The 27,364-nt window shown below is 40.3% G+C and overlaps 1 protein-coding gene across 1 annotated transcript in view; it reads right to left on the bottom strand.

Moving 5' to 3' along the window:
• Nucleotides 1-27,364, bottom strand: part of LOC122794627 (DELTA-thalatoxin-Avl1a-like) — a 116,058-nt gene that overhangs the window by 67,607 nt on the left and 21,087 nt on the right. The window contains exon 2 of the mRNA XM_044063207.1: nucleotides 18,174-18,350. Within this exon, the coding sequence (XP_043919142.1) occupies nucleotides 18,174-18,325 (152 nt within the window). The 5' untranslated portion in view covers nucleotides 18,326-18,350. The remainder of the gene's footprint in view (nucleotides 1-18,173; nucleotides 18,351-27,364) is intronic.

The following is a 27,364-nucleotide window of genomic DNA, read 5'->3' as shown; positions in this document are numbered from 1 at the left end:
GTCTTGCTGTGGCAGGTTGTAAATTTCAGAAAACTAGTAGAATTACTGATATGGTTGTTGAAGTCATTCAGTGTGGCTTCATCCCCCTCCCACATGATAAATATGTCATCAATGAAATGGAGATAGCATTTCATTGATGCAAAATAGGAGCTTTGGTGTACTGCCTCTTCACATTTTCCCAGAGCCACATTGGTCAGGCTTGGGACCATGGTTGCCCTCATAGCTATTCCAGTAGTCTGTTTATAAAACCTGTTGTTGAACATGAAGTAGTTGTTCCTAAGAGTTAGGTCCAATAACCTTCCTAGAGCTTCTGTCCCACCTCCCAACACATTAACGTCGTTTTGACATGCCTCTGTTGTAGCTTGAATACAGTAGCTATGTGGAAGCATGGTATAAATGCTTCCACATCTATTATAACTAGGATTGTGGAACTGCTAACTTTATCTATAATTTTACCAAGAACATCTAGACAGTCTAAAATAAAAGATTTGTTGGCCTCTGCCATTGTTTTTTTTTCAGAGCATCAAGGTAGATGGACATTGTCTTAGTTATGGAACCACCAGTTGCCACTACTGGTCTGTAGGGAGAATCAGAGATATTCAAATGGGGTTTTGGGATCCCAAAGAAACTTGGTATTTTGGATGGGGTGAATAAAAAGCTTGGCATCTAGTAAATCATCCTCACGTAGCATTTTTAGATACTCTCTTTAATTATTATAAGCAAAATTCACAGTGTTAAAATCACACTTACTAGAAAACCTGTTATTGTCAAGCATGGACTCAGTGTTGCAGTTTTAAGCAGCTGTATCTATTAATAAGATGCCTCCCTCCATATCTGCTTTCATGATTCTGTGAGTCTTATCCCTGCTCAGATTTTTAGAGCAGACAGTTCCTCTTTGTTAATGTTGTATAACTTTTTCCTATGTGGTTTACCAGGGGTTCCACGGATATCAGCCTCACATTTGCTCTCATATGCACTGAGGGGAAAAAGTCACTGTTTTTTTTTACATTTTATGCCATTGTCATGTCTAAAAGTGTTTCTTCCATCCTTCTCCCTGTCATTGAAAAATGCCTTGAGATTCAATTTCTTCACATACAGTTTAAAATCTATCACTGTTTCTATGACACTGCCAGCCAAGCTATCTGGAATTTTGTAAATAATCATATGTCATTTGTGAATATTGATATGATTCATATGCTTGTCTTACAAATGTAAGAGAACTGTATGTTATGTGGATATTAAACTTCTGGTGCAGAAATGTGTGTTGAACTATATGTTATGTACTGAGCTTCATGAATGTAATCACATTGTACCCTACTGAAAATGAACAGAAATGCATATATATATGGTTTCACTTTACAATCCCAAAATACTGAAATATCGAAATTCATTATCATGAAACTGTAAAGCCAAAAACTGAAAAACTCAAAACCCAAAAAGCAAGAAATTCAAATTCATGACTACCCACATACACACTCCACACATAAACAAGCACACATACACCTTCCTCCCTACACTATAAACCAAAAAAACACACACAAACACAAGAAAACAAATACAACCATTAACCCTACATATAAGCAGGGGACTGCACCCCCACACCCCTCCTTCTTATATATACTAACTCTGAGGTCACACTAAAAACACAAACACACAAAAACCACCACTACACACTATACTCCCCTTGCACAAACACACATCACATACGTACAAATACCACCACTTGCAACAGTTACTCACAATCTTACCTAGCTACCCCAACCCACACCTCAAAACTCCAAACACACTCACACACACTAAAATCTGTACCCAAATTTCCTAGTAAAGCATCACTTACCTGAATCTCCAGCTACATTCACACGGCAGATTAGACATTTCCGCATTTATCATTTCCACACTCGGTATTCTGCACTTTCATGCAAGTGCAGTTTTGACACTTCAGTATCGTGCTACTGAAGTCTGATATTTCAGTAGCTCAAGATTCTGAAGTGTAACCATATAAACTATATACCTGTGCAAATGTATGTTTTAATAGCAGAAGCTGGAACATACAGAGTTAACTTGCAAAACTTCAAGAAAATAAGTGGAAATTGTATTACGACTGTGTTATCTCTCAGTTTCAGTGAAACAGACACAATGTCTAGAGCTAGAGGTTTTTCTATCATCTTGAAACAGAAATAATTGCTAGGTTTAAAATGTAAATGTGTTTAATTGCTTTACGACTTCCAGTTCTAGGCAAACATCTGAGAGAGATGTACTTCTCACACAGAAATGCTAAAATTCTTAGATTCTGTTAGTCTGGGAACTGAAGGCAAGTGACAAAGAGTGATGTCATCCAGGCTAACCTAGCAGTAATATGTGATATTAATTTAAGAACTCTCTGAGAGAAAGACTGTGCATTTTAGCTGATATGTGGCAGGCTAAAGGACTGGTGCATGCCAACCTGACTAAAGCAGACATGATTGCAACTTTAGTCACAAGTGCATCACAGAATACAATCAGGAGGATGATCAGACTGGCCATGGAGATGTACAAATCTCAGAAAATGGACAGTTCAGCCTTTCCACAGAGATATTAAAAATCCATCTAGAGTTAAAGAGACTTGAGCTGGAGGCCAAGCTTTTGGAAATAGAAGCAGCAGAGAGACTAAAACATCTTGAGGCTGAGGAAATGAGAAACTGTGATGGCTGGAGGCTGAGGAGAAGGAGAGGCAGAGGCAACATGAAAAGGAGATGCTGACTCTTTGCCAGAGTCATGGAGGTAAGGGGAAGGGAGTAACCAAACCCCAGAAGCAACAAAAATCAGTAAATTTCATCCACAATTTACAGAGGGGGATAATTTTGATAGTTTAATTCATATGTTTGAGAGGGTATGTAAACAGTTTAATGTTGACCAAGGGTTCTGAGTATTTTTCCTGACCCCCTTACTCCATGGTAAAGCTGTAAATGCAATTTCTAAACTGCCTGATACCAATTGTTTAAATTATAATACATTCAAAATGTGTTTGCTAGAATGCTTTATGTTAACACCTGAAGCTTATAGGAAAAAGTTTTGTGAGCATATATGCAAGGCAGATGAAAGTGTGTGTGAATATGTTGCTAAACTAAGCACTTTAAATGCAACCAGTAGGGCCATGTAGCATATAGACGCATATGGAGGCAAGGTGGGGAACTAAAGATGGGAGAACCTGTAACTGAGAATGACAAAATGCCAACAGTAGGTTGTCTCAAGACAAAAAGGGTACCAAACTACAAGAGGTTATATCCTATCTTAGTGAATGGGAGACAGGCCGTGGCTAAGAGAGACACGACCTCTGACCAAACCATTGTAAAGACTGCAATGGTTACAGAGGAGCACTACTTGCTTGTCCAGTCTACTCCAGTCAGAGCTTTAGGAGGGACCCCGTTCCAAATCCTTTGTCTAGGGTTCACCTTGATTGGGAGTGTGGAAAAGGAAGCCAGCAAGTAGATGTGTTTGAGGATATCCCTGCAGATGTCCAGAATGATTTTGATAATGCAGTACCATGCGTGTATGCAGTTACATGCAGTCAGGCTTGGAGACAAGCATGATGGTCTGGTAGCCTGGGAAACCCAGACAGACCACACACTTGCAGCCAGGCCTGGTGAGGTGGTTACTTCAGGGAGGGAGCTACCCTGTAGCAGTGAGACTGAAGGTGAGCCACAGCTGCTTGTGGGTACTGATGTTCCCTTGGACAGAGTGACTGCAATGGCAAAGGGGAGTAGTAGTACCCAGGCTGAGAGTGAGGCACTGCTGTCAGAGGATATCAGACTTCCTGTGGAACGGGAGTTGGCAAGGGATACAAAAAGAGAGAGTTGAGACAGGCTCAGCTCTCAGACACTACATTCCAAGGCCTGAGGGATGTAGCTAGTGAGGCACCTGATTCTCAAGGGAAAGGGGAATTGTATATTGGGACAAAGATTGCCCTGAGTACCCCAAGTTCAACAGGGAAAAAGTATATACTAGTGGTAGTAGATTATGCTACCAGATACCCTGAGATTGTGGGTCTATCCTCCATTGAGGCAGAAAAGGTGGCAAATGCTTTTTTAGAGATTTTCAGCAGGGTAGGTTTCCCAAAAGAAATATTGACTGAGGTGCCAATTTCATGTCAGACCTGATAGCTTCTCTGTGGATGTACTGTGGGGTGAAATACCTAAAGACCACCCCTAACATCCCCAGACTAATGGTGTTGTTGAAAGGTTAAACTCTACACTCAAGTCCATGCTACAGGCATTTGCAGACTAGTTCAGTTGGGAGTGGGACACATATTTGCCCCATCTGTTGCTTGCTTACAGAGAGGTTCCCCAGGAATCCACAGGTTTTTCACCCTTTGAGTTGCTTTATGGTAATAGGGTGAGGGGACCTCTAGATTTGATTCAATATGAGTGGGAAGGTGAGTGCAAATCCCACAAGGAATCTGTTGTGGCATATGTCCTAAACATCAGGACAAGACTTAGGGAAGTCATGGGCTTGGCCTAGGAGAACCTGGCAGAAGCCCAGCACTTGAAAAAGGTCTGGTATGACAGCAATGCTTGAGTTAGAGAGTATGCTGTGGGGCAGCAGGTAATATTTCTTATTCCTGTCAGATAAAACAAGCTGCAGGCAACTTGGGTGGGACCCTACAAAATGGTAAGGAAGGTCAGTGAAGTTAACTACATGGTAGAGCTGCTAGGCATGAGGCAGGTGCAGAAACTATACCATGTTAACATGATGAAGTCTTACCATAATATGGAGTCCCTAAATATTCGCAGTGGCTGGCAGGGGAGTCTGAAGGGGATCTGGTGACTGATCTCCTCAGTGAGGCTCAAACTGACACCGCAGTTGAAGGATTTCAGTGTCCCAGCAGCTACCCCCAGCCCAGGATCAAGAAATCCAAGCAGTGTTACAGGAGTTTGGGGGCATGTTCACTGGGAAACCAGTATGCACCCACCTGGTGCAGCACCTTGTGGATACAGGACCCCAAAGGCGTATTAAATAGGGCCCTTATAGGTTGCCTGAGAGAGTCAAACAGACTCTGAGGGAGGAGATGCAGGAACTGTTGTAACTAGGGGTAAGTCAGGAGTCCAGCAGTAGCTGGGCCTATCCAGTGGTGCTGGTACCAAAGAAGGATGGCAGCACCAGGTTCTGTGTTGACTACAGGAAATTAAATAGTCGCACAGAGTCAGATGCTTACACCATGCCTAGGATAGATAAAGCCATAGAGCAGCTGTGCGGGGCTAAATATCTTACCACCATTGATCTTACCAAGGGTTACTGGCAGGTGTCTTTGACTCCCAGTGCTAGAAAGTGGTCATCCTTTGTGATTCCTTTTGGCTTGTATGAGTTCACAAAGATGCTCTTTGGGATGTAAAATGCCCCAGCGACTTTCCACATGCTGGTAGATCATATCCTAGCAGGAGAGTTTGCCCTTGCTTACCTAGATGATATTGCCATCTACAGCCATTCCAGGCAATAGCACCTTCAACATTTCAGGCAGGTGCTGGGCAGACTACCAGAGGGCAAGGTTGATCATTAAGCCCAGCAAATGTCAAGTGGGTATGGCAGAGGTCTCCTACCTGGGGCATAGAGTGTGGAGTGGTAACATCAGGCCAGAATCTGCCAAAATGGAATACATTAAGGCATAGCATGCCCCTGTTACCAAAAAGCAGGTGAGGACATTCTTAGGGATAGTAGGGTACTACAGAAAGTTTGTCCCCAGTTATAGTATCATAGTTGCTCCCCTCACAGTCCTGACAAGGAAAAACAGGCCAGATAAGACAATGTGGACCCCAGCATTTGAGCAGGCATTCCAGAAGCTTAAAGGAGCTTTAGGAGGACCACTGTGTTAGCCAGTCCAGATTACAGCAAATAATTTTTTGTGCAGATAGACACTTCAAACCATGTAGTGGGAGCTGTACTTAGACAGGTTTCCTCAGATGGAGAAGAGCACCCAGTGGTGTATCTCAATTGTAGGCTCCAACCCATGGAGGAATGCTATGCAGCTGTAGAAAAGGAATGCCTAGCCATAGTGTGGGCACTGCAGAAACTTCAGCCTTATCTGTATGGAAGGAAATTCACTGTAGTTTCAGACCACAATCCCTTAACATGGCTACATTGAGCCAGACAGCAAAATGCCAAGTTACTAAGGTGGAGCCTAGGGTTGCAAGCATATGATATGACAGAGCAGCACTACAGTGGCGGTAGCAGTGTCAACACAGATAGGCTTTCAAGACAAGGAATGAGGTAAAGTATTCCCAGATAGGCTCAGCCCTCTCAAGCCATGTTTCTCAAGGGTCACTTGAAAAACTAGCTTGAGTTTTCGGAGAGGGGAGAAATGTGACACTGCCAGCCCAGCTATCTGGAATTTTGTAAATAAGGATATGTCATTTGTGAATATTAATATGATTCATATGCTTGTCTTACAAATGTAAGAGAACTATACATTATGTGGATATTAAACTACTGTTCCAAAAGTCTGTGTTGAACTGTATATTATATACTGAGCTTCAAGAATGTAACCACAGTATACCCTACTGGAAAAGAACAGAAATGTATATAAACTATATACCTGTGCAAATGTACGTTTAATAGTAGAAGCTGGAAGATACAGAGTTAACTTGCAAAACTTCAGGAAAATAAGCGGAAATTGTTTTACATACAGATAAGGCAGAAGTTTCTGCAGTGCCCACACTATGGCTAGGCATTCCTTTTCTACTAACAGTGGGCAAAACTGCAGAACCCCACTCATCTTTCCTGAGAACACTGGAGAATATGAAGGTCTCTCCAAACACCATCATATTGGGTGACTTCAACTACCCAAACATAAACTGGGAGCACTACTCAAACCCCAACACCCTCGCCCAACACTTCCTAGAATTTATAAACTCAAATGCTATGGAACAACTGGTCACCACTCCCACAAGAGGGGAAAACATATTGGACCTGATCATCACCAACATGGGGACTCTATGTTCCATACTGGTGGTATACCCCTCATTGGTAAGATCAGACCATAAATTAATCTCACTGGACATCCATATCCCATCCCCGCCCCCAACCAAGGAAACCACGGTAAAGAACTTCTCAAAAGCAAACTTCACACTTCTCAAAACCGAGGCGGAATCCTTCAAAGCCCCCGGGCCAGTGGAAAATACGGCCCAAACTGCAGAATCCTTTACAAACACATTCTATGGACACCTACAAGAATGCATGGATTGTGCTATCCCAAATAAAACCAAGACTCACTCCTCCAAAGGCAGGAGACCTGTCTGGTGGAACCCAGCCATAAATAAGCTATACAACAGAAGGAGGAAGCTACAACATGATAGAGCAAAATCTCAAAAAGGGAAGGCATCTCTGATCAGTACTAGCAAGAAACTACAATCCCTCATAAAATTATCTAAGGCCAGCTTTGAAAGAAAAATTGCACAAGACACTAAAGATAAACACAAGGCCCTCTTTAGTTATGTCAGGAACCTGGTTGGTAACTCCCAGATATGCTCTGAGTTAGTGCAAAATGACAAAAAATACACTGAACCCACAGACATTGCCAACATCCTGGCAGACAGGTTCAGTGCAAACTTCTCCCCCCTCCCCCCCAAAACAGCAAATGTCTATCCCAACAGAGTGTAGCCTCCCTGACATCACAGATGCACAGGTGAGAGCTGCCCTCTCCAAAGCAAAAAACACAGCATCAATGGGACTGGACGGTGTCCCGGGCTGTGTCTTACATGAGCTCCAAGAAGAACTGAACCCTCACATAAAGTCACTCTTCAGTCTCAGCCTTACTACAGGATATGTACCCAAGGAATGGCGTACAGCAACAGTGGTCCCATTCCACAAAGGTGGTGCCACAACGGACCCCGGAAACTATCACCCTATAAGCCTGACTAGCATGGTCTGCAAAGCTATGCAGCGTATCATCATGGAACTCATAAACAAAGACATTGGGAGCCTCCAAACACTGGATCCTACCCAATTCAGCTTTGTTAAGGGCAGATCTTGCCTCTTGAACCTGGTCGACTTCATTGAAACAGTCACCAAGGCCATAGATGAATGGAAGGTAGTCGACACAGCCTACCTGGACCTCGCAAAAGCCTTCAACACAATACCCCACTCAGGCATCATAAATAAGCTCACCAGCTTAAATATAAACCCCTGTGTCACAAGATCGGTTGCAAACTGGCTCAGGGATAGTACCCATATGGTCAGAATTGCAGGTGCCATATCAGACTCTAAACCAGTTACAAGTGGCATCCCACAAGGCTCAGTCCTGGGACCTCTCTTGTTCGGTATATATTTCTCTCTGGTACAGGCTAACACGGGAGGAATATGGCTGACCAAGTTCGCAGATGACTGCAAACTGGGTGCCATAATCGACTCGCTGACTGACAAAAGCATCCTCCAAAAGGGTCTCACAGAGACAGATAACTGGTACCAGAGCCATGGCCTAAAGCTAAATGCCAAAAAGTGCATAGTCATCCCCTATGGGAAAAACAAAGTGCCCACAAATTACCACATAGGTGGTAATCCATTAAGTATGGAAGAAGTAATTAGGGATTTGGGGACCCAAGTAGATAGCAATCTCTCCTTTGACAATCATGTTGCCAAAGTGGTTAGAAAGACCTTCTATATAGCCCACCTTATCATGAAAGTGTTCACATCTAGTTCAAGAGATGTCATTGTGCCCCTCTACTCATCACTCATCAGGCCCATAATTGAATACAATGCCCTATATGGGATGTACCTTACCCAACACCTGCAGCAACTGGAAAGACCCCAAAAGTACCTCACCAAGAGGATCAAGGGACTCAAACAGATGCCCTACACAGTTAGGCTAAAGAAACTCCAGCTCTACTCAGTTGCTTATCGCATACTCAGAAGCGATCTGTGCCTGACGTATAAAGCCATGTCCTAACCAGAATTAATGGACATGCTCCACCTAAGGAAATCCAAATCCCTTAGAGCTACATGCTCCAGGGACTTAAACCTCAGCACAGAAATAAATAGGACATGCTGGAGGGACAGATTCATATCCCAGAGGCTCCCCTCACTCTGGAACAAAATCCCAATCCATGGTAGGCAGAGCCCCTCAATGACCCTTTTCAAGAGAAATCTTGACGAGTGGATGCAAGATCGTAGGTTTACCCCTGGGATCTCTTCTGTGTCCCTACTAGACAGAGGCACAGTAAACTAACCTTAAAAGGGCTATCTTCTATGACCTACTATACAGAGGCACAGTCAACTAATCTAAAAGGGTGGCGAAAGCCAAACACACTCTGACTAGGCTTATAAATGCCCAAGGGCAGATAGCCTAGTATCAACCTGTGAACCTATGAACCTATGAACAATCGTGTTATCTCTCCATTTCAGTGAAACAGACACAATGTCTATAGCAGAGGTTTTTCTATTGTCCTGAAACAGAAATAATTGCTAGGGTTAAAATGTAAAAGTGTTCAATTGTTTTATGACTTCAATTTCTAGGCAAACATCTGAGAGATTTGTACTTCTCACAGAGAGATGCTAAAATTATTAGTTTCTTTTAGCCTAGGAACTGAAGGTAGGTGACAAACAGTGATGTAATCCAGGCTAACCCAGCAGTAATATGTGGTATTAATTTAAGACCTCTCTCAGAGAGAAAGACTGTGCATTTTGTATCCTGTCTTGGACGTAGAAACATCCATTCAGCATTTCTGCATCTGTCTTGCTCTGTAAGGCTAGGAAACAGTAATTTATTTTAGATATAGTTAGGAATATAGTAAAGATTAGTTTAGATTTTTCTGTATTTATTTGAGACTGTTATTTGAGACTGTCCTGCAATGTCATTTTAAAATATTTCCTGTGATTCTGAACTCTGTAGTTACTGTGTTGATTGAGTATTGTCTTGTTCTTTTATTATTTATTATTAAATATATTTAAACCTATCTTTGTGGCTGATATTTGTGAGACATCTTTAAGCTCTAAGAGTACTTGCATATGTATTTGGTGACACTGTACAGGCCGCTCCGAAATAGCCTGGCTCTTGATCGCACTTACCATTTGGATAATAGTAACATTACACAGTAGGATTGGTCACCCCTTGTAAGGTCCTTAAGTATCTGATAAGAAGGGGTTGGTGGCAATGATAACTACCTTATAGTCTGGGAAGATGGGGACATAACTAATAAACTTGTGCCAGCCTTCCCTAGGAGTGTCTGTATGTTTGCATATAAATAAAATCTCAAAGTGTGTGTGTGTGTGTGTGTGTGTGTGTGTGTGTGTGTGTGTGTGTGTGTGTGTGTGTGTGTGTGTGTGAGCTACTTAGGCAGGGACATAAAGCACTGGTTGGACAGAGAGGGTGCTGGATGTCTTGGTTTAATGTCTTAGCAGAGATCATAACCCTATAGTTGTGCCAGTGAGGAGTCTTATTGGGGATCTGGAGAAAGAGGGAGAAATCAGCCCTAGACTGACTGTAATCTCTGTGTGCTCTTAAGGGAAATTGCACTTTACTGTGTGTGTACTTGTCATCATCCCAATGTGTACTTCCCTCTGTTGCCAGTGGTGAGGATTGAGGCTGCTTAATTACAGGGCCAATGCAGGGGCATTAGAATTTCCACCAAGTTACTTCTGTTAAAAGGTAAGAAAGTCAGACTCTTACCTAAGATTCCTTGTTGCAGCTGATTCAGTGATTTTGTTAAGTGGTTCCAGATCTTAGTCCTTATTTGTTGTTGGTTATGTTGGGTCCATTCTGTTAGGTCAGTCTCTCTAAATCAGTCAGGTCCCTGGCTGTTTTCCAGGACCTGTACCTCTGTTGTTGGTGCCCCTGTGGAGGCCTCTGAATCAGGGTAAAGGGCTGCACTATTGTGTGCCCCCTGTTGGGGTGTGTTGGTTCTGGTTGGTGGGTGCTTCCCCCTGTGATGTTTTTCTCATGTCCTTTTTCCTCATGTTAATGCTGGGTGCACCCAAGTCGGGTCCAGGTTCCTGCTGGCCCTGGTGAAAAATCTGCCTGCTGTCTCCTTCTACATCTCTCTTGTTAGCAATGCATGTTGTCTGGTTCCCTTGTGTCCCAACATCATGCCTGGAGAGGTGGTTAGGTTTGTTATGCTTCTAATTCCTACCAAACTGTTTCCCACTATTGTGTCTAGATGGGTATCTCCTTCTCCTGGTCAAAGAAAGATGATTTTGTGTTTTCTTCTTGTCCCTTAAGTCCCTGTTGATTTTTTGCAGTTTCTTCTCTTTAACTTTGTTTACAAAGTCAGTGATTCTCTTTTTAAGATCTAAAACCTACAAGTGGATTCAGGGTCATCATTGCATACATTTTCCAGGTTTAGGATGCTGCTGATAGTCGAATCCTACTGGGTTTTCTTATGCATAAGAGATATCTCAATCAGCTTAAGACTATCATCCTTTAAAACTGTGTCCCATTCTCTGATTAAGTCATCTGCACATTGTTCCACTTGGGTTTCTTGAACAGCTTTATTTCCCATGAATCATATCTTTTTAAATACAGTTCTTTAGGTAATTTTTTTCCCACTATAGTGCTATCAATCTTTTTAGTTATCTAGGAGGAGAAAGTTGTCTGAAGATTCCCGTTGGATGTTGTCCCTTGATGAGCCATTTGTGTGGTGGCCAGGCTTTGTGTGCTAGGTTATGTTTACCCAGGTAGGTGCCTTCAGAAGGATTTTAAGTCTTGAGTTGTCTATTTCCATATCACTGGTGGTCTCCTTAAAGTGATTCTCTCAAGTGGATAACTCCTTGGGGGTACCAAGGATGAACAGAAAGCAGAGGCAATCCAGAGGGCTTGAGTGAAGTCTGGTATCCCACTTGTGACCCAGAGGGTGACAGGAATAATAAGAAACAGAGTATAAAGGATTATTCCAGATAAAATCACTTTAGCTGGTAGATCTAAGGGTCTCTCTCTATCTCTCTCTCTCTCTCATACCCTCCCTGTTGGAGGAATATGGACACTTTGATGAAGTTTCCAGTAGCTTATTTAGTTAAGCAGGCAGATGGACGAGTGTATGGGAAACTTCAACAAGGTGTCTTTATTTCTCCCACAGGGAGGGTATCAGACAGAGTCTAGTAGATGTGCTATTCTTGAAAGACCTGAGAGGGTTTGCCAGCTCAGCAGTCTGTGGAGCCTCATTCTTAGTTAAAAGGTTTTATTTTTATTTTTAACTACTAACAAAAAAAGCATGACAACACACTATGAGTTACATCTATAGAACTATGCTTAAGAAAACACTTTCAACTGATCTTCATCAGGTCCATCTAAAAGAGTGGGTTACACTTTGATCATTGAAATGCCTGCTTTTACAAGGCTGATGATGATTTGCTCCATGGCCTTGCAGATAAGGCTTGTCAGGCTAATAAGTCTATAGTTTCCAGGGTCAGTGGATATACCACCTTTGTGCAAGGGAATAATGGTGGCTGTTTTCCATTCAGCTGGTATGAAGCCAGTGCTTAGACTATAATTGAAAAGAGTACCCAAAAACATTGCTAATTCATTTTGAAGCCCATGTAGGATGCAGCCTGGGATGTTATCAGGTCCCATGGATGCTGTTTTTTTGGCCTTAGAGAGGGCATTTATTACCTGTTTTTTAAAGGTACAAGGTAGGGGACAGGTGGAAGGGATGTCATGGGGTATGTGTGGCGGGGGCAGGGGGGTGAAGTTTTCTCAAATCTTGTTAGCCAACAGGTTAGCTATGTCCACAGGCACAGTATATTTGGTATCTTTAACTACCAGCTCTGCACAAATCTGGGCTTTTCCTTTTAGATTACAGATGTAACTATAGAATGCCTTGTGGTTGGCCTTTGTTGAAGAAGCTAGTTTGGACTCGTAGTTTGCTTTGGAGGACATCCCAAGAAGTCTTATTTGCTTTTTTAAGCTGCGGAGGGAGTGTTTACAGTTTAGGAGGGCTCACTCCCTCTTACTCTTAGACAGAAGTTTTTTCCTCTTATTGTAAACCCTGTTAATGACAGTAGTCCACCAGGCTGGTTTCTCTTCCTTGTGGAGCTAGGTTTGGTCCTACCAGGTATGGCTGAGTCAATACAGTTATGGTGTAGAGCTTGGCATAGTTGCCAGTTTCATCTGAGGCAGGAGGTGCAGTGAAGCTATTTATACCATCCTGTAAGAAGTTATAATCTGCTTTGGAGAAGATTTTCACTTCAACTGCTGCTGGGGTGGGGTTAGGTGTGATAGTTACTTTGAATGAGACAGATTTTTGGCCAGATCTCACCAGGGAGGATCTCACAGTGGGGGTGCTACAGTGGTCCCCCATACTGGTAAGCACCAGATCCAGGATGTTGGCACCCCTTGTGGGGGTGTTAACCAGCTGGTCCAGGGCATTGGAATTAAGGAAGTTGAGGAACCTTTGGGCAAATGAGTTTGAGCATGAATAATTTACCCAGTCAATGGATGGGTAGATAAAGTCGCCTAAAACCATGGTGTTTGAATGTATCTTGATAGACTCAAGTAGATCCAAATAGGCAGAGTGGGTGCCCTGATTCATGGAGGGGGTCCTATAGCTGGCAATGACTTGAATAACTGTCCTACCAACAGTTAATTGCACTTGAAGTGTGTCCAAGGAGTCATACTTATTACCCAATCTGGAATTTATCTTTAATGAATATTGCTACACCGCTTCCTTTAGTTTTCACACCTTCAGTTTGAGGTATGAACGTGTGGAAGGAAGTGTAACGCAGTATGGCTGGGGTGCTGTCCACAGCCTTAAACCAGGTTTCTGTGACTGCACAAATGTCTGTGTCATCCAAGGTAAGGACAGCTTCCAGTGAGTGCAGTTTCATATCGAGACTCCTAGCATTTAGCAGCATAACATTGATTTACTTGCTTAAATGGCTACTCATGTCTTGATGAGTTAAACTGCACAGTTTCATACAGTGTCAAGTCCCTGGGATGAAGCAAGATCAGTTTTAACACAGATTGCATATTTATCTTCTTAGGCAAACCATGAGTAAAAGTAATCCTCAAATTGTTATGTATTTGATATATCTTTTCTTGCCTATTCGTTTGCTAATTATGTAAGGGTTCACTGTATTGTGTATTTCCATATCTTTGCACAGGGGTACCAGTTATACTGCATTTTGGAACCTTGTCTATTTCTTTGCTAGTTGTGTAATGGTCTACTGTACTGTGTATTTCTGTATTTTTGCAAGGGTACCATTTATACTGAACCGTGGCACACCTTAGTGTTACATTTACAACCGTGGTACAATACTGCACTGTAAGAAATGTCATACAGTAAAATATCATGCCTTGCTTAAATATGTTACATGCATGTTAAATTATTATAACATTTTGTACAAACCAGAATACGGGTTATATAATTTGGTATATCAATTTGAGATTGCTGTGAAATTCCTCAACCATCAGTTGCGTGAAGTAACCATTTGAACTCTGAAGACCTATTACACTGAATCCCAAATTATGTAAATCCAGTGTCTGAAAGAACAGACTTACAAATGCTAATTCTGAAATGCCATTTCTTGGAATATTCCCTTTCCTTTGAGATATGGTGATCTCAGAGTTGGTGTATGTAAGTTTGGGGGGGGAGCATGCAAGGGGCTTGCCCCTCCTGCAAAAAGAAGTTTAAAGGAGGAGAGTGATTTTCCAGATTTGCTCTTGTCGTTTTTCATATTTTTTTCAGCTTGCCGGCACTTGGCATTTCAAATGTCGACATTTCAAGAGGGAGCCGTTGCCTGAAGCAAAGATCATAAAGAAAACAATACCATTACTTCTTCCCACAGGAAATCATTGCTACTGTGAATTCTAAGATTGGGATGATGATTATGCTCTTCCTTTGGGAGATTTCTCCACTCTTCAAGTAGGTGTAATCATGGAATTGGTACATATAAGTTTGGACGGTGTGGAGAAGCATGCTGCCCACATCAGGGGGTGCAAACAACACTGATATTTTACTTTTCCATCCCTTTGTGCTTCAGGCATTAGTCACTGGAATTTCTAATGCATGGGGATTTGCCATTTAACCATATAACTTAGGTATAGCTTTGAGTTAATCAGTTTTCACTCCAGCCTACATAAACTGAAGCAAGTTACTATACATCATCAAAGTTTCAAAGTCACACATTGAAATTGCACATCTATCTTGTGGGTCTGAATTAGCGCAGCTTAAATAAAAGAATCAGAATACACTGCAAATGTCACAGCATGTAATAATTCCACCTAGTGCTGTTTTGTACATTATCAATATTCTCACGAACACCCCCCCCAGATATCCACACAACAGACCTTTCTAATACAATATGCAGATGACTCCACACTCATTTGCACATCTGACAACATGACACACCTCCAGAAGATTACTTAGAAAGCTTTAACAGCCACTGAAACATAGCTTTGTAACTCACATAATGATCAGTAACACACACTCACATCTGTTTGCCCTGTTCAGTCACAGCCTCACCTCAGGCTTTGTCCCTACTGAATGGTGCACTGCTACAGACATCCCTCTCCATAAAGGGGGAGCAACTACAGACCCTGGGAATTGTCACCCCATTAGCCCGATGAGTCTGATATGTAAAGCTATGGAGTGCATCATCATGGACCTGATTAACAAAGATATAGGAAATCTCCAAACTCTAGACCCCACAAAGTTTAGCTTTGTGAAACTGAGATCATGCCTGATCAGCCTGTTTGACTTCTTTGAGTCAGTCACCAGGGCTGTGGATGAAGGTAAGGCAGTGCATACAGCCTACCTCGAGCTGGCCAAGGCCTTTGATACCATTCTTCACTCAGAAATTATTGATAAACTCACCAAACTAGGCATCACCCCCTATATCACTAGGTGGGTTGCAAACTGGCTCACAGATAGAACACACAGTGTGAAAGTAGTAGACTCCAAGTCAGACTGCCGACCAGCCATGAGTGGAGCCCCACAGGGATTGGTCCTGGGTCCTCTTCTGTTCAGTATTTACAGCTGGGAGCCATTATTAACCCCCCAAGTGATGTAGACATCCTACAGAAAGGCTTCACTGAGACTAATGACTGGTGTCGAAATCATGGCCTTAAGCTTAATGCCAAAGATGTGTTGTCATCCCCTTTGGTAAAAACTCAGTTCCCAGTAATTAACACATTGATGGGAGCCCACTGAAAAGTGAAGACGTTATATGAGATCTGGGGACGCAGGTTAACAGCAACCTCTCCTTTGACCACCACATTGCCACTGTGGTCAGAAAATCCTTCTGTGTGGCACATCTCATTACCAAGCTTTTGCATCCAGGAAGAAAGAGGTCATCATCTCTCTCTACTCTTCCCTCATTAGACCAATCATTGAGTATAATACCCCATTTGGCATGTACCTCACTAGACACTGGCAACAGCTGGAGAGGCCGCAGAAGTACCTCATGAAGAGGATCCCAGGCATTAAACACATGTCCTACATGGACAGACTCAAAAGCCTCCAGCTATTATCTGTCTCATATTACCTACTTGGAGGCGATCTTTACTTGACTTACAAAGTCATGTGTGACCCAGCTCTGTTAGAAATGCTACATCTAAAGAAATTCCAATCCCTCCACTTCACATGCTCCAAAGACCTCAACTTCATTGCCACAATCAGCAGAACATGCTGGAAGGACAGGTTCCTCATCCAGAGACTGCTCATGCTCTGGAATAGACTTCCCATACATGTCAAGCAGAGCACCTTACTGTCCCTCTTCAAGAGAAATCTTGATGAGTGGATGGGTGATAGAAAGTTCACCCCAGGAATCACTCCAGTGGCTTTACTTGATAGAAGCACTGGGAACTAACGTCAGGTGGCATGATGCTAGGGCACATCTATGAGCTAGGCTTATAAAGGCTCCAGGGCCATTAGCCTAGTGCACGCCTATGAACCTATGAAAATCTCATGTTCAGCCCCCTAAAAAACAAACTACTTCTTTTTTCCCCAAATCCCTCTCTCATCAAAAAAAAAACTAAATTTATAATCCTCTCTCTTGATAATATAACTATCGAAGTCACTTCTTCTAATAAATGATCATGGATGATAGTGGATGATAATCTTAAATTTGACCTGCATATAGAAATTTGTATAAGAAAAACTCACCAAAAACTAGGGATGCTTTGCAGAGCCAAAACCTTCCTCACCAACCCAACTAAAGCTACACGTGCTACTACTTACCTCCTCTCCTCACTTCTTTATGGTGCTCCCATGCTTAATAACCTCCAGGCAACACAAATAATAAAACTTGAACAATGTTATAATAAAGTATCTAAATTTGCAGCAAATGCTCCTTTCAGTACCCAGCATTATATAGCACTAAAAAACCTAAATTGATAAAAACTACCACAACAACTAGCATATACACAGCTTCTTACCACCTATAAAATCATCCAGCATCCATCTGCTTGTCTAGCATTAAATGCCATTCTATGCAACAATGTTCTCAATAGGTTGTTACAATCCAGTGACCAAAAGCTCCTTTCTGTCTACAACACTATCAAATCTGCTGGGCATTGTCTGTACTCATAACATGTTCCTAAGGCCTGGAACTCCTTACCTGTATCCATCATGTCAGTAACCTCCCTCCCATCCTTTAAAGGCACTCTAAAGACCTCCTAGCCAAAAACATGGCTCTGTTCTTGCTTTACACAAGAAATGAGGATAAACTATATCCCTAAACATGAGCAAGTACCTAGTCATACCCTCCACTTCCATATGTTCCCTTCTTTACTCAGTTCTTTACTTTTATCAATTTCTCTTCCCTGAGTCTCTTGCAAATATACCATAACCCTACTTTTCGCTCACTTCATATTGCAATTCCTGTTTATATCATACTAACTTATATTTAATTTCTCAATAAACTGTCTAAAATATCTCTATTGTCATATGACCAATTTTTTATATCATGTTTAATTTGGTATAGTTATTTAAACTGTAGATGTTTTGTATTGTTTGTGAAGATTATAAAATTAGTGTTCTTAATATGTTTTTGTAATATTGTGGAGTTTTTTTCCCCAGGCCTCCAGTGAACATGGGCTCCTACCCAGCTGGACTTTCCTGATAATTGAATGTCAGTAAATAAATAAACAAATAAATAAATAAATACCATCAAAGACAATTCATATATAACAACACAAAATAAACAGTAAATCATTTCTAGAGCTCAGACTTAAACTGAGCTGACCATAAAGTATGAAATTTTTTTACGGTACTTACTGTGGACTGTGTAGTTCATTTCTTGGACTGTAGTTATTGATTTCAATAGCAACAGCTCGGTCAGTAACAACATCCTGAAATATCCGTGTAATGGCATTCATCGAATGTGATGCCCTTGATGTGAAGTATGGATATGTATTGCAGCCTTCCATATCTGACCTTCTTGGTATGTTGCCACTGTGAAACACAGTAATGCAATAACAAGTCCATATGAATTAATTTATCAGCAAATGTGATCATTTACTCTTAGCATGTCATGAATAAGCATACTAAGACAAGTTAAATACTGCTTATCACATTCATTCAGGTTATTTACTGCAGTTTGTAGATTGTGCATCTGTAACCTCAAGGTTCTTTATTACAGTCTTATAGCTAAATCCTGAGAGGGAGCTAAGAGAGATGATGCGTTACTTGCATCACAGCAATAAATCTGTCACTGCTATCATCTTGTAGTACAAAATATCATTCAGTATTTCTAGTATGACATGCCTTATTATTACCAAAATGTACAAGTCACAGCAATTAAGTTAAAACATGTCATTTTTTCACACTAAAAGATAAAATAAAATTAAAGGCACAAGCTTTTGCTTGTGATACTTGAACAATACTTGAATTGCAAACCCTAAGTTATATTGCAGAAATCTTCTAAATAATTAATTGATGTGAACTGAGGTGTTTTGGGATTGTAGGTGACTTTCTTATTCATGTGTTACTGTAGTCATTGTGATATGAATTTGAACTTTACTCAGTAAGAGCTGGAGATGTCAGTTCAAGAGGGGGGTAGTGCAGGGGGTTAACAAATGAGTTGCACTGATTGTGATGACATGGGCTATATTTTGACAGTCAACACATCAGATCAGTGAGTTTCATATACAGACTGCCTCAGTACCAATTAATTCCAGTCACTTTACTGACTATATACACCTCAGCTATCAAACTAGTATCAACAATGCCAACTTCAGGTGAAATTATGTCTTATCAAAGAACACCATGTTACTCTCTGTTGTGCATTGCTCAGCCTGCATACTTAAGGCCTTTCTTTCATTGCATTCCTTTTGGCAATTAGCTGTGTCAAATAAAACAATTTCTTGATAACCATTTTCACATGACAGACAAAAGAGAGGGAATTATCAACCCAAGTTTCTAGCTCCCTGACTATGTTTGCATTTTGTAGTGGTGCTTTGTTAATAGCTTCTTTATTCATGCTCAATAAACAAGAACTGGAACGCTCTGCTTCTATCCATTAGAACAACTCAAAATCCTACCTCTTTCAAGACTTCCCTTCACAATAACCTATCCTCAGGCTGAAAGTGTACCTGCACCAAGCCCCCCCCCCCAAAAAAAAATGTATGCCACGCTTTTTCTTATCAACCTTATTTTTTTCTTCTTTGTGTGAAATAATAATACTGTAGATAGAGATTATAGAGACAGCACACTATGTAGAGCTTTACTCTGTACTGATTGTTCAGATTATACTACTGTATATTTTTCTCATTGTATTTATATTTTGTACATAATTATCTTTGTAGTTCAATTTTGCAATTCATACTGTTAATTTCTTGTACTGCGGAGCTTTTTTTCCCGGGCATCCACTGAAAATTGGCTGTCTATGGCCCAGTGGACTTTTCCAGTAAACAAAATACAAATAAATATATAAAAACAAATAAATACATAAATAAATAGATGTGATATGATGAGGGGAGATATTGTTCACAAAAAGTGATGACACTGCACTTTTTTAGGATTTAGTTTGATCTCAATTTACTTGGGAGATTTCGTATCAGAGGGTTTGTTTGTAAGAAGGTAACAAAAACTATCATTTTTATAGTCGACTACAAACTTAGCTAGATAGAGGGATCAGCTCTCTGCTTATAGATATGAGAAAACAGATGCCCCCGCACCAAGTCTTGAGAAATACCACTGTTCCCTTTTTTATTTTCAGCAGACACCCTCAGTTTGCACCATCTGTGTTCTATCTTTTAGCAAGTTTACTATCCATCCTACCACATATGCATTGATTTTTAAAACATTTAGCTTCTGTATGATACTGCATGGAAAATGGTATCAAAGGCCTCTGCCATGTCTAGCTAAACAGTTTGTACTACACCTCCGCCATCTACAGTCTCCATGATCCTTCCAAAGATGTTTACCAAATTCAGTAGACCAAAATCTACCCTTCACAAAACTAGACTGTTGGGGTCAAGTCTCTAACTTTCAAATGTCCAGATATTCACATAATGTCCAGATCTTTGCCTCATATTTTTGGCTCATTCTTCATAAAATTTGTGGTTTTCTGGCAAATTGCTGAGGATTGAATCCATTAAATAATGGCAAAAATATCTGCCAGAAAACCTAGCAAAACTATTGTTTTCACTTTGGTATGCCTTAAACTTCCTGTGACAGAGGCCCATGGGACATATATACAAATGACCACTTAAGGACATCACATGCTTCAGCAACATGGCCTTCAAATGCATGACTTCATTTTTACTTTTTTGGTTACATTCAGGCCAATAAAGCTAAAGTCCACCAGTTGTGGACATGCATGTTTTGGCCTTTTTATTGACTTGATCAGCACAGCATAAGTAGAAAATCACTACAGTGCAAATGGATAGTTTGGCTATACTTCAGAAACACAGGGCCTTTAAACTCAATATGTATCAACTATTGCCATAAAACCTACCACATTGCCCAAATAGTTATTTCATTTATTTGTACTTTGTTGACTGAGTTAATCCCACTAGGCCCATGGCCTCTTCTGAATGGGGAACAGAGCTGATAATCAAACTAACTATGGGAAATCTGGCCAGCGTGCAGGGAATTTCTCCTGCTCTTTTCAATAAGTGCCATGGGATCTTTTACACCTACCTAATCTACCAATAAATCAGGCAGATGGGGTCTCGGTTTAACATTTCATGCCAAGTGCAGCATCCCTTTTACGCTGCACAGCAGTGTCAGAATTGGAAAATTGCAGCACCACTTTTATGTTTCAAAGCAGTGACAGTATTGAAAAAGTAATCCAATTCCTGGTGTAAGTATATAATCCACATTTTGCACCAAAGGTGGGTGTGCTACCTGTTGAGCTAGGGATGGCCTTTCAAGCTAAGGAAATTGTTGCCTTCTCTACCCCTTTGTAATCAACCCCTGACAGAATGTTAAGCCTCCTTTGGCATGTACCTATCAAAACATATTAACTAAGTGGGGACGTGGCCAAGATATGCTCTAGATAGCAGCAGTTTTCTCAGCTCTACCAAGTTAATTTATTTATGACATGATCTTTTTATTTAAAAACAATCCTAGTAATATTTTTTGATATATTCTGATACTACATAGTACTTTCTAAGATTGTACTTTATAACTTCTCTGAAAGTTATTTTTTTTCCTGTCAAAATATATCTGAATACTTCTCTCATCACTGAACCTGAAGATGAGCTTCTCCAAAGCTAACCACCAAGAATCAACTCCTAAAAAAAGAACTACAATCCATACTCACAAATATTCAGGACTTATTAACAAAAATAGATAAAATGGATTTAAAATTGGACAACTTTAATGATAAATGCTCTAAACAGATGGAGATTATTCATGTTCTTCAACAACAAAAAAACACAAATAACAGGAATTGAGCAAGCTTTAAATTATATGGATAACAGACTACAGGAAGGAAAGCATAATATAGAATTCCTACTAAAGCAAAATATTTTACTTCCAAACAAAAGTGGATGACTTAGAGAACAGGTCACAGAAGAATTTTTGGTCTTACAGATAACATAGAAGGTAATAACATGGTAAGCTTTTTAATTACCTGGCTACCTGAAGTGCTTGATCTGTCTAAAACTCTAGCCTATGGCATTGAAAGACCTCACAGATAATTAATTTCCTCTAAATCTAACAAAAATAACTCTTCTAAATCTGTTCTTGTGAGACTCCTGTCTTCACATGATAAAGAGATGGTCCTTAAAACAGCTTGGACTAAGGCACCTATTAAAATAAATAATACTACCATATGCTTTGATAATGATTATTTTCCAGTGGTTATTGCTAAAACAAAACTTTTCCTTCCTTTAATTAAAGAACTTAAAAAAATTAAAGTTAAATATCATCTTCTGTTTCCAGCTAGACTTAACATTTTCATGCAAGCTGGTCTCAGAATCTTTGATGACTTGGATTCAGCAGTGACATTTTTTAAATCAAATAAAGTACTGGACAAAATTGAAGAAATGGAGTAGGGTAACACCTCAATGAAAAGAGTGGCAGTGAATAACTCCTGGAAATTATCAGAAAAAAAAACTGAAAAATAAGTAATCTTTAATTTAGCTTATCCTGTCCTTTTTATCCATAAAGTGGATCTGATAGTATTTGTGTGATGACATCTGACCTTGATGTATTTATTGCTCATTTAACTTGTCATTTTTTTCTTTGATCTTTTTACACAGTAAGTATTTATTTAAAAATAGATAAGATGATGGTTCATTGGGATCTTTGTTAGAATGAGTGTTGACTGGTAATTTGTCTTATTTGTAATATTTACGTATTTAAAAAAAAACTGTTCATTCTTTCAGTTAAAGTAATACAAGGGTAAAGATCTGCTTATTTGCTATGTCAGGCTTTGATGATTGGGTTGTGCACATAAGAAGAAGTTCATCATCTTTTGATTATTATCTTCCACTCGAGACCTGCCTATTAGATTAAAAAAAAAAGAAAGTACTCACTCATTTTCCTGATGAAATAACTGAATTAGTTTTGTATTGCCTTTTAAGCACGAGACAACTGGTCTTGAGCCATTCTAATCCTCAGCAGGTTTATCGGGCACTTGCATTATGCGATCTTTCACTCAACGAACTTTGACCTATGACATCCCAACTATGTGACTGAAAAGAACTTGGTGCCAACAGTATCCTTGAACATGGATTAACAAGTTGGAAGAAATAACAACTTACAAGTATGTACAGCCTTTTGAACGGCAAATAAAAAAATACATAAATAAATAAATAAATAGAAATGTTATCAAAGTATTTAAAGATACGAACACTAAATAAGCTCAAATTATCTTTGAAATGGATACTATAGTGATAAGTCTATACGCAGCTCTGTATTTTATTAAAAATATTGAAATTTGCCAATATATTTCTAAATATATTTATTTCTTGACTTGCAAGTTACATTGCCAGTTTGTTCGTAGGTTCATAGGTTCATAGGTTCATGCTAGGCTATCTGCCCTAGGGCATTTATAAGCCTAGCCAGAGTGTGTGTGGCTTTCACCACCCCTTAGGATGAGAATACTATACCCATTAGTTTGCTGTGCCTCTGTCCAGCAGTGATACAGAGATGATTCCCGGGGTAAACCTATGATCTCCCATCCACTCGTCAAGATTTCTCTTGAACAGAGTCAGTGAGGGCTCTGCCTCACATGGACTGGGATTCTGTTCCATAGTGTAGGGAGTCGCTGGGTGATGAATCTGTCCCTCCAGCACGTCCTATTTATATCCGTGTTGAGGTTTAAGTCTCTTGCTCTCGTGGCTCTGGTGGATTTGGATTTTTGAGGTGGAGCATGTCCATTAATTCGGGTTGGACATGGCCTTATATGTCAGGCACAGATCACCTCTGTGCAGATGGTATGCGACTGAATAGAGCTGGAGTTTCTTCAGTCGGGCATCGTATGACATATGTTTGAGCCTTTATCCTTTTGGTGAGGAACTTTTGGGGTCTTTCCAACTGCTGCAGGTGTCGGGTAAGGTACATTCGAATGGGCGTTGTACTCAATCATTGGTCTGATAAGTGAAGAGTACAGGGTACAATGACCTCTCCTGATCTGGATGTGAATCCCTTCATGATCAGGTGGGCAATGTAGAAGGTCTTCCTAACCACTTTGGCAATGTGAGTGTCAAAAGAGAGGTTGCTGTCAACTTGGGTCCCCAGGTCCCTGATAACTTCTTCCATGTTTAATGGATTACCACCTATGTGGTAATTAGGGGTTACCTTGTTTTTCCCAAAGGGTATGACTATACATTTTTTGGCACTTAGCTTAAGGCCATGGCTCTGGCACCAGTTATCCATTTCTATGAGACCTTTCTGGAGGATGTCTGTGTCTGATGGAGTGTCAATTATGGTGCCCAGTTTGCAGTCATCTGCAAATTTTGTCAGCCACAATCCCCCTATGTTTGCCTGCACTTCAGAAAAATAAATGCCAAACAAGAGGGGGCCCAGGACTGAGCCCTGTAGGACACAGCTTGTGACCGGCTTAGAGTCTGACATGGCACCAGCAACTCTAACCCTGTGTGTTCTGTCCTTGAGCCAGTTTGCAACCCATCTTGTGACATATGGGTTTACATCTAAGCTGGTGAGCTTTTCTATGATGCCCGAGTGGGGTATTGTGTCGAACACTTTTGCTAGGTCAAGGTAGGCTGTGTGAACTGCCTTACCCTCATCAATGGCCTTAGTGACTGTTTCGAAAAAGTCGACCAAGTTCAAGAGGCAGGATCTGCCCTTGACAAAGCCAAATTGGGTAGGATCCAGTGTCTGTAGGTCCCCAATGTCTTTATTTATGAGTTCCATTATGATCCTCTCCATAGCTTTGCAGACAAGGCTCGTCAAGCTTATGGGACGGTAATTTCCAGGGTCGGTAGAAGCACCGCCTTTGTGGAGTGGGACCACAGTTGCCGTACGCCATTCTTTGGCAGTATCCTGTAGTTAGGCTAAGATTAAACAGCAGCCTTATGTGTGGGTTTAGTTCCTCATTGAGTTTGTGTAGCACACAGCCGGGGACACCGTCCGGTCCCATTGATGCTGTGTTTTTTGCTTTAGAGAGCAGCTCTCACCTGGGCATCTGAGATGTTTGGCAGGCTAGACTCTGGTGGGATAGATATTTCTCCTTTTGGGGAGGGAGGGAGAAATTTGCACTGAACCTGTCTGCCAGTATGTTGGCAATGTCTGTGGGTTCAGTGATTTTTATCATTTTGGACTAATTCTGAGCATATCTGGGAGTTTCCACCCAGGTTTCTAACATAGCTAAAGAAGGCTTTATGATTGTCTTTTGTGTCATTAGCGATTTTTCTCTCAAAGTTGGCCTTGGATGATTTTATGAGTGATCGTAGTTTTTGCTAGTATTGATCAGAGATGCCTTCCCATTTAGGGATTTTGCTCTGTCATGTAGTAGCTTTCTCCTCTTGTTGTAGAGTTTGTTTATGGCTGGAGTCCACCAGACCGGGCCTGCCTTTGGTGGAAAGGGTCTTGATTTTATTAGGGATTGCTTGATCCATACATTCCTGGAGGTGCTCGTAGAAGGCATTTGTAAGGGTTTCAGCAGCGTGGGTTGTGGTTTCCACTGGCTCGGGGGCCTTGAAGGATACCACTCCAGTCTTAAGAAGTGTGAAGTTTGCTTTTGAGTTCTTCACTGTGGTCTTTTTTGCTGGGGGTGGGGGCGGGATGTGGATCTCCAGTGAGATTAATTTATGGTCTGATCTCACCAATGAGGGATATACTTCCAGTGTGGAGCATTTTGTCCCCATGTTTGTGATGATCAGGTCTAGTATATTTTCTCCTCTTGTTATTGAGTTCTTTGTCTCAGCTTTGTTTGCTTAATTGTTGACCATAACAGTTTATCTAAAATGGGCATTAGTTTGCAGCAGCTTTGGTTCTCATATAGCACTGCTAGTATGGATTTGGCTGTGTTTTAAAGCACTGTATGTATAAATATATAATGGTAAAAACTGCATAATTAATACTTATAATTTCATATTTGTAATGTTTTCATTTAATACACATTCTACTTAGTTATACAAATAATTAGTTTAGAAAATGCCACAGAAATTCTTGACGTTGGATGTTGTTAAAAGATTTGTCATGGTAAAATGTTTTACTCTATCTTATACACTTATTACAGGAATGTAAATGATTAGCTTACAATCAGTGAGTTTCAGACTGGATGAATCTTTACGCTGTAACAGCAGCACTCTATGGTCTCTTTAAAGTTAGTATTGGCAGGGAACAAACAATAGATGCTTACAGTTTACTCAGGTTAAAGTAGTACATTTCTGACAATACTGTTACTAGCTATATTAGCCAATTTATTTGAAATTTATATCTGACAATTACAGATCCATCGCTCACACAAGAATCAGCTTTAGAGTTTTACTTTTTTTTTTGAGAATACCATCTTCAATATTTCTTAAAAGGCTGTGTTTACTTATAAAGTAAACAGCCTGCTCAGTGCAAAACACCTTGTGGCTGCACATGTACAGCTAATGGTAGAATGTCTAGTAAAACCATGTTGATGCCTTATAATATAGAAAAAGTTGTATGTGTTTGGCTGTTTGTTTTTTTCATTATTGGACAGACATAAATTGGTTAATGACTATAAGACATAATTTGTTGTATATTCATTCAAATGCATATAATGAACAAGTTATACATATTTGTATTTATTTATGTTATTCAGTACCAGGCACAGGAACACATGTATGGTTTACATTGCTGTAACTGCATAGCAGCAATACACCACAAATATTTAGTGTTAAGTGACTGGTGGTGAAGCTTTACAAGACATTATTAGACAGGACTCCCTCAGTGCCTTGTGGAATTCTAGTTTCTGCAATGAGTATCATTGTTGCATTGTGATGTATTGGTTTATGATGAGTGCATTGCAGAGTAATTGAAAATCAAAGCATTTCAAGTCTGACTTCAAAAAAAGGGAAAAAAGGATAAAAAAGAAAAAAAGTATTATTAAGCAATTTTCTTTATTATATTTAATATGGAATTGTTAGTATGGAATATATCACATGTTATTTGTTGCAAATGTGTCATAGTGATAATTTAAAGGTCAAAGGTTGTTGATACTCGGATGAGTATTTTATTTTATTTGCTTTCAGAAATGTGTACCTAGTTAATTGGCGATAACCAAAACACCAATAATATATAATAATTTGCCAGCGTAGACAAAAAACAAATGTTATTATGATCTATTAGGATTATTATTTTGAAAACCAGTTAAGTGTTTTTAAGCAAATGTTTATTAGAATGTTTATAAAAAGGAGGAAGGGAGGAAGGAGAATGAGGAAGGGAAGGTGGAAAGGAGAAAGGAAAAAAAAGTAAAAAAGTCACAGAATGCTATTTATATTCCTTGTATATTAACAGATCATTTTACTATCTGGTGTATGCTCTTTATAACTACAATTTGAATGCTGGTTGATGAA

This window comes from Protopterus annectens, chromosome 2.part1 (assembly GCF_019279795.1).
Source record: "Protopterus annectens isolate FY-2018-M chromosome 2.part1, PAN1.0, whole genome shotgun sequence".
Taxonomy (NCBI): Eukaryota; Metazoa; Chordata; order Ceratodontiformes; family Protopteridae; genus Protopterus; species Protopterus annectens.
This window is presented reverse-complemented; position numbering and strand designations above follow the sequence as displayed.